Source organism: Sinocyclocheilus anshuiensis, unplaced genomic scaffold (assembly GCF_001515605.1).
Source record: "Sinocyclocheilus anshuiensis isolate Anshui unplaced genomic scaffold, SAMN03320099.WGS_v1.1 scaffold1580, whole genome shotgun sequence".
In the NCBI taxonomy this organism is placed as follows: Eukaryota; Metazoa; Chordata; class Actinopteri; order Cypriniformes; family Cyprinidae; genus Sinocyclocheilus; species Sinocyclocheilus anshuiensis.
In genome coordinates, this window is record NW_015557283.1 from 393,775 (window position 1) to 402,539 (window position 8,765).

The window sequence follows — 8,765 nt, forward strand, 5'->3', positions numbered from 1 at the left end:
CGGCCAACTGAATGCGCTGCTTCTCTGCCGCTCACTGCACAGAACAGACGCCGAGAGAGGCGACACTTCTCCGGGAAAGTCAGACCTCGCGCTCGCGGGGCAGCACTGGCGACATCTTCCAACTGAATCATAGCTAAGGTTTATCCAAAAAAGTCGCTAGGTTTGTCAGTATATATATTCTATGGGAAAAAGCCACTAAAAGCATCTGAAAGTTGCTAAATCTAGTGCTAAAGTCGCACTCGTGTGTGTGAGACGCGGGAGCTGATGGCAGCGGGCGGTGGATATGTGTGGCGGTCAGTGGATATTGTGGATGAGTTCTTCTGTGTCATCACGTTCTATTAGTTCTACAGCTTCAGTTTCGGAACTTTCACGCTTAGTAACACATACAGCTGTGTCCTCGCCACAGTGCAACAGTGAAAAGAGACCCCCCCTCAAACGCGTTCTGAACATTATTTAAATGACACCGGTATTGCGGTATTTAAAAAATTCATATCATAAGAAAAATAAACACCGGTATTCGGTATGAACCGGTATACCGCCCAGCACTACCCTAAGTCTAACTACTTTTAATCTAACTGTTAGTTAGTTGCCAGCTAACATGCTGCTAATCTAACAGCACTAAGCAGCATAAAAATACATAACACACAAATACTAAGGAAAATAGTACACTTGTAACCCTAAACCAAACTACTTTTTATCAATTGTATTGATCCGCAACATATTACAAATGTTTCTTGCTAACATGTTGCTAACCTAACAGCACAACACTTGAATAAGTTTAAAAATACATAGCACAAATAAAGAGAAGGTAAAAGAGTGCATGTATGACCCTAACTACTTTTAGCAATTATATTGATCCACATCATATTACGACAGTTTTTTGCTAACATATTGCTATGCTAAACACACAACACTCTAATGAGATTAAAAATAGACTGTAGATGCAAATATTGGTTAAAATAGAAAGCTATTGGCCTTGTTTGCAATGGACTTTTTTTTCCACTGAGCCTAGCGCAGTGCATTCTGGGATTGCCTTATCCACATAATACAGTCTGCGCTGCTGCTAAAACTAGCCAACTTTCACAAAAGCCTTCACATCTGGAGTTAGCCTATGATGTTGTCTAAAAAAAAACAGAAGGTTTTGGAAAAGAGCTAATGTTTCGGGAAGGTGGTCTGACACCTTTGGATTTCGGGTTGCACGATGGTTACCCGTGGCTGTGCGGTCCAGCGTTCCCGCTCTGATCTTTTGTTGGCCAGCACTCTGAACCTAGCGCTCTCACAGCATGACCAGGGGCAAGCTAAGGCCAGGCACACCTGAATGTGTAAAGAAGCGTGTGAGCGTCTGACACCTCGCAGGAAGCGAGCAGATGGCAAAACCTGGGCTGCTGTTGGTGTTGGATTCTATGAAGTGCTAGCTCTGGGTCGCTGGTGGACAAGACTGCCAAGCAGGGCTGAAAGCCAGGGTCAGATTGAATAGAAAAACAGCGAGGCTACAAGAGAAGAAAGCGGAGGAGGGGAAGCGAGGGTTCGACGCCCGTAGTGACACGGAGGAGAAGCAGCAGCGACGGCTGCAGGTGTCTTTGCCTCGGTTTTCTCCGAGACTCCTCCAAGGACTCTCAGAGGACTCTGCGACACGGTGGAAAAGCAGATGGCACATCTTAAGCATTCTGCTCACCGCTCTTGTGGGCAGCCAGAAGGCAGCTAAAAACAAACCTAAGCCCCTGGAAAGAACACCGGCAGATTTACAGCAAAGCCTTCCCGTGTTTTCTCTGCCGCAGGCGAGCGGACACACCCTGAAGACGGCAAGGTGACTGGGTACTTAATGAAGTCACCAGTTTCAGAAGTTGGCCAGGGACAAAATGAAAGAAGAACCTGCTGGAGACCACAAATAGCAGCTGGAATAGTGGACAGTTTAATTGATTTTGATTAATGTCCGCGCAGACGTTCAGGAGCAGAGGCACTCTCTTTTGGGAATGTGCAGACACATGTGTCGTCCTTTGTATGAGTGTGTATGGGGCTTGCTCTACTGATGAGGTTCAATGTAATTGCGAGCCCACAGCAGATGGGGATGAGAGAGCGAAGGGGGCAGCAGCCGTTTTTTTCCCCCCTTGTGCTACCGCCTGTGTTCCTTCCTGAGCCGCATGGGTCTTGCCAAAGCCAGGATTTTCATGTAAAACTGGGCTGCCTACAAAAACCCTCGGCTTGGGTTCAGGCCCAGGAAGAAGCCTGCAAGCTGCCTGCTCCAGCGCTTGGCATTGACGAGGCAGATGGCTAGATCTCAGCGCACGGGGAACAACCGGATAACTCGATGGTGAGGACGACAGAGGTTCTGTGATTGGCTAGGACGGATTTAGAGTTTCTGCAACAGTAAGATTGTGTCACATTCAAGTTAACCAGAGAACGCTGGTCAGTTTACCCATTTGCCGAGATGGTCCTGTAGGGCAGTGTTTCTCAACTCCAGTCTTGGGGACCCACCTTCCAGAATGTTTTAGATGTCTCACTAATTAAAACATCTGATTCAACTCATCAGTTTCTTAGTGTGTTGAATAGAGACATATCTAAAACATTTTGGGAGGTGGGTCCCGAGGACTGGAGGGGGGTGTACACTTAAAGCAGGGAGATCCAACCCTGCTCCTGGAGGGTCAACTTCCAGAAGTGTTTAACGCCAGCCCTAATTAAACACACCTGAACTAACTACTCAAGGTCTTCAGGATCACTACACTCTCAGAAAAAAGGTACAAAAGTTGTTACTGGAATGGTACGCTTATAAAAGGTACCATTTAGGTATAAATATGTACCTTTAAGGTGCTAAGGGTACCATTGCAGTGACAGATTTTGTAGTGTAGAAACTTCCAGGTAGATGAACTTAACAGGACAGTGGCCTTCTTGGGGCAGGATTGGAAACTCCTGACATTAAGGGTTGGTTCACAAAAAAAAAAAAAAAGGACAACCTTTACTCTCAGGACAGTGGCCTTCTTGGGGCAGGATTGGAAACTCCTGACATTAAGGGTTGGTTCACAAAAAAAAAAAAAAAGGTCAACCTTTAATCTTACCTCTGATAATTGACAGCTTAGCCTGGACACTGATTTCGCCTTCGCTGTTCTCTGCCACACATTCGTAGATGTTCTCGTCTCGAGGCGCTCGGAGAGGCTGGATTCTTAGGATGGCTCCCGCACCTTCGTCAAACTCTACTGTCTGTGTGAGAGGACAAAGATTGAGTTGGTATATTACATTGAAATGTTTCATGGTAAAATGTCATTAACAGTAGGCTAGTAGTTAAAAATCTGGCCTGAAGACACAAAGACTGTGAATTCAATCCCAGAATTGGAGAGTTACCGAGTGCCTTGAGAGCAAGGCACTTAATTCCTAGTTGCTCTAGGGGGAACGGTCTTAGAAAATGACATGTAACTTCCCTGCTGAAAAGTTTTGGATTGATCAACCAGCACCCCCATCTTTTGACCCTTAACCATAGCCCTTTTCATGTTTACATCAATTAATTCTGACAAAAAATTGTTGTGCTCATATTTTAAGGCGCCAAAATGTCCTTTAACGTCTAGATGTTGCTGTGAGCTCAAATTATGCGATAGAGATAATTAGGCTCCTGCGGTGCCTTCGCATTTGATGTCATTGTAGCGAAACAGTCGCTCGAATCAATAGGGAATGACAAAGAGGAACGAGGCTCTTTTTTAAGCCAGTGGCAAAACTCTCTTCGCTTTTTTGGAGGGTGAGTTTTCAAGGCTACGATAATGAGAAGCAGCCCAGTGATGCCACACAGTCCTAAGTGTGTGTAGATCAATATCAAAGCAAAGCCTTCGGGGAAATTAATTAATTCAAACCCCTCACGAAATGACTTTTCAATGCAACCAAGATGATAATTTGAGCATACTCTTGGGTTCACGCCGACGAGTGGATCGGAACCGCCAACTTATTTTTGTGTTCATCTTTGTTTTTCAAGGGAAGTTTTTCATCTTTGTTGAATAGTGACAGCGTGGTTAAATACAGAGCTAGTTTTAATTAAGATACTCTAAACATTGATCAACACTACAGCTGCCAGCTGTGTTATGACAAAAGAACACAGCAAACAAGAAAGGAATATAAGACACAGGCTAAAACCCACAGAAGCTAAGACATGTATGCTATGTAAACACTTCAGATTGACCCAAAAAAACAGTTCCAGATGTCTTTTTAATGGCATTTTGTGAGAAATACCATAGAAACGGCTGATTATTCAACTGATATACTGAGTAAGTGCTAGCACGCTAAGTCTCACCTCGACGCGTTGAGAGTTCACCCTCTTTCCTTTCTTATTCCAGGTTACTCTTGGCTTGGGGTCACCTGTGGCTTGGCATATGAAGGATACAACACCTCCGGAGACGCCGATCATATCGACAGGTACTTTTGTGAACCTGGGTGGAGCTAAAGAAAAAGAAAACAAGCAAAATACGATTAGCATTCGGCTGTTGTTGTCACCAAAACACCTTACATTTTGCCAGACTGGTCAAAAGAGGCAAGAAAGAGATAATAACAGCTGATATCACTTCCCGTTCACACTGGAAATGCACAGTCAAGTTGAGCGCATTGCATTGTGGGAAAATAGCCTCTTACAGTTTTTTTTACACATTTTAGCATGCCATACAAAAAATGTTCATACTGCAGAAATAGTAAGAGTAGCATGCTGCTAGCAAGCTATAGTGAACAGTGAGTGCAGGTAAAGTGAAGCTAACCCAATTCGTCACAAGGCCACTGTAACAGCAAATCAATTAAATTAAATTACCGAGTGACTGAACACACACCCACACACACGCAATTTAACAGTTACTCCCAGTGCATTAGAATGTAAAATAGCGAGCGAAGGGACTACGACTGGAGTGGGCTTGTGACCCGTTCTGCTACGATAGAGATGTCGACAAGAAACGGGGGCCGTCGTGCGTCAGCGCAAATGGAAAGTGGCTGTTTTTCAGCACGCCGGTAATTACACCATAGACAATGTGCACGTCGACGCCACTCTGAATCATTTATTGCCCAATGAATAATAAAGTGCCTGCGACTCTGCCTTGATTTGAAAGCTCCTTGTCAGGTGAAGCATCCAAAACCCTACACACGTTTCCCGTAAGACATGCCAGCTGTAAGCTAACGACATGCAGGACTGACAGTCGCTGACGATAGATCGTGACCTAGCTATTCCAGCTTCTGGAGAGCAGGAGCTGTCATCTTTTCTACCATTACTGCTTGTTCTTTGTGGATTACGCTAGTTTTATAAAATAAAAAAATTGTCTTTTTTTTTTCCTCAGAACCCAGCACAGTTTGTTCTTGGCTCGTCAAATTATGATGCTGTCTACCTTGTCTTTTCTCGGCGGGCCTCCGCTGGCGCTCACTTTTTTCTCTCTGCAGGGCAGTAGGTCAAGCTTGACACAACAAGACATGAGAAGAGGCTCTCTAGGGGGAACATGCTAAAATCCTGAAAGCGCACAGATATGAGGAGATGATCAAACGGTCAGGCATGCACGGCAAATTAATTATTTAACCGCCCATGGGCAGGCAGGCGAGCCCCTGAATCTCGGGTGCAGATAAACACACTTGAAGCGAAGTTCCAGAGAGTGGAGAGGATGAAGCCTGAGGACTTTCTGTTTCATTCTGAAGTCATGAAAGCTCAACTTGCACAACACAAACGCACACAGGTTCGCCACTTTTGTTAGTATGGGGCATAATTGTTTGGTAGAGCAAAAACAAGACATCAAAAACATCATGGTTCTTTGAACCGTGAGCCCGGTGGAACTGCTCCGGTGAGATTTTAGGCATGTCCTTCTGTAGGAGACAGACTCTGACATTTCAGGCAAAACAATAAATAAATCATTAATTTTTACTTTCTCTATATAGAGGGAAAAATAATTCTAATTTTCAAGATTTTCTGCATTGTGACATTTTTTCATAATATTTTCATTGATTTTGGGGTAATTAAAAGTGACTCCTATATTGGGATATTATAAAAATAATATAAAAATAATAAAAAGTAAAATGTTATATAATAATATAGAAATTATAAAATAAAATATAAATAAAATAAACAATTACATTTGTAAAAACTGTATAAATATACAAATTTAAAATAACATTTCTGAAATAATGAATAAAATATTTAACTAAATAAAAAAGTTTATCAAGAGGAACTTCGTTGGCTTGAGAAATCCTGGCAAAAAAAGTTTTCATTATTTTTAAAATCTTGAAGTTTGAAGGTTTTAAGTTTGAAATAGTTGATTTCTAAATATTATTTTAAACATTATAAAAATATAAAATATCTTTATTAAATAATGAATAAAATATTTAATGTTAACAAAAATGCAAAACTACAAAAATAAATGTGCAGTGACAAATTAATTATAAAATGGGCTAAAGCATGCTGTTAAGGGCATGCATTTTTTCTTGTAGGTCTGTATGAATAATCATGAAAATAATCTTTGCGATTTAACTTCACAGTATAAAAACTATAGAAAGTATGATAAATGTATGACAGAACATACACAAATATACCTTTGACAAAAAACATAGATCTAAATTGCTCACTATTTCGGCCCTGGCTTTGCTTCTTTACACTGTAAACACTAAACTGAATGACCAAAACAAGCAAAAGGCCAAAAGTCCTCGATCAGTCCTTTAAACAAGAGTAGAAGAGTTAAGAATAGGGATGCACCTAATGTTCGGCAACCGAAATTATTCGGCCGAAAATAGCAAAAAAAACTCTTTCGGTGTTCGGCCGAATAAGCGAAAAGACCGAATAAATTGTACCGAACAATGATATGACGCGATCAAATAGCAAGCAGCGCAGAGTGAGAGGTGCGCACTCTTTATTATGCAGCACACACGTCAGCAGTGTGGAAGCATTTAAACTGTCGGAGAAAGACGCAAAAATCATTACAAGCACAGACAGCGAGAGACTGTTTAGGACTGCATCGCATGTCTTCAATGAAAAGAGGAAGGGGGATTGTTGCCGGTTGCTGTATGATGATTGAAATTGTGAAATTAGTAAATAAACTGCAGAACGTTACGTTTTCTAATACATGCATTGCATGTATTCTGACAGCGCTGCACGAACTAGCAGCAGATCTGCTTGTTAACCAGGGTTCAAAGCCCGAGGAAGATCTGCGCTGATACAGTCGTCAGTTGCTCAGTCACATTTTTATGAATTTTTACAAGGCATGTGACAATGCGATACGTACGACGTATTCGTAATGAGACTCATTTATAAATCTGTTGTCAACAAAAAGAAGCATTGAGGTCTTCCTGCGGGTTTCCGCCAAAATAAAAGTTGAGAAAAAGAACTCTTGTCAACATTCATAAATGTTAGTATTGTAATTTTACTGTTGTTCTGTAAAATAAAATAAAAAGTAAGACAATAATAATGATAATAATCATTACAACAGCTCTGTTTTAATACATTTATTATAACATTCACACATAGTGTTCAAATTAGGATCTGTAATATTTTCTAATGTTTTAAAAGAAGTCTCTTCTCAGCAAGGCTGCTTTTAATTGTACAGTAAAAAAAAAATAAAAAATAAAAAATACATGCTTCCTGATTCAAGAAGGGGGTCTGATGGCCAAAAATTATTATTTTACTAACTTATTAATTTTAAGTTAAATTGTGCTTTGTTGGTATAGTGTCTGCTAGAATGTTAAAAATGTTCAGTGTTAAATATTTTGAAATTGTTGTTTTGTAATTGATTTTTTTTCTTTGAAAAGCAAGACAAAACAGTAAAAAGCACATTTTGGCTTTTTCATTTATGCAATGGTGGAAAAAAAAAATTGGCAAAATACATGGGGAAAAAAACTCCGTGTTCGGTATTCGGCTTTCGGCCCAGTGTTTAATTTTGTTCGGCTTCGGCCAAGAATTTTCATTTCGGTGCACCCCTAGTTGAGAAGGGCTAAAATGTGAAGGGTGACAGATGTACTTCAAGACGAAGGACCAAAAAACTAGCCGTGAGTGATGTATTGAGGTTATAGTTCACCTCTGTGGTGTAAGCGTCTCGCGTACTAGGTGTAGCCGTGACCGTCAGCGGCCACACGCGACGGCCTGCAGCGCAGTCGTATATGGATTTTCTGACAGCCGCGTCTGACGAGAGCTCGTGAGTGTAATAGAGAAGCTTTGACGAGCCATGCTACTTCACGAGACAAAGAAGATCACTCATGCAATTAACCTTTCCACTCGCCGAGACTCGCTTCTGCTCGCCAGAGCAGGTGTTTACACAACTAACACTATGAAGGAGAAACCATACCAAATGAACATGCTTTTCATCTTCCTGACGGCACAAACAAGCACAGATGTGCTGAACTAACGGAGACTATATGCATATGGTATAATATAGCAATAACTGATGCCCGGTTACAGGTGTGTACCAACTATATGATGACAATGAAAGTGGCTTATCCAATCAGGCTGCATTGGTATAAAAATTCTGGATGGTATAAAATTAATATTATATATATATATATATATATATATAGACACACATTAAAATAACTGCATAATCAGCTAAATCAGCTAATCAAGTTGACGTACTACAATTAGAAACTAAATAACTTTTTTAATTAAATTAATAAATAAAGCTATATAGATTTTAAAAATGAACAAATATTATTAGAATGTGAACTACTAAGAAAAATGCCAAAAGCACAAAACGAAATTACAAAAAACAAGCTAAAATGAAAACTTTTTGTGTGTGTGTGTGTGTGTGTATATATATATGTGTGTGTGTGTGTGTGTGACCCTG

At 40.8% G+C, this 8,765-nt stretch overlaps 1 protein-coding gene across 30 annotated transcripts in view; it reads right to left on the bottom strand.

The window, feature by feature from the left end:
* The window catches only part of LOC107679075 (receptor-type tyrosine-protein phosphatase S-like), a 249,286-nt gene that overhangs the window by 132,049 nt on the left and 108,472 nt on the right, over nt 1-8,765 (bottom strand). For 29 of the 30 annotated variants that reach the window (XM_016474496.1, XM_016474495.1, XM_016474494.1 and 26 more), the window contains 2 exons: nt 4,271-4,416; nt 3,054-3,195 (listed from right to left, as the gene is read on the bottom strand). The exons of the other annotated variant lie outside the window; for it this stretch is intronic. In XM_016474496.1, coding sequence (XP_016329982.1) covers nt 3,054-3,195; nt 4,271-4,416 — 288 coding nt within the window. The remainder of the gene's footprint in view (nt 1-3,053; nt 3,196-4,270; nt 4,417-8,765) is intronic. 30 annotated transcript variants of the gene reach the window in all.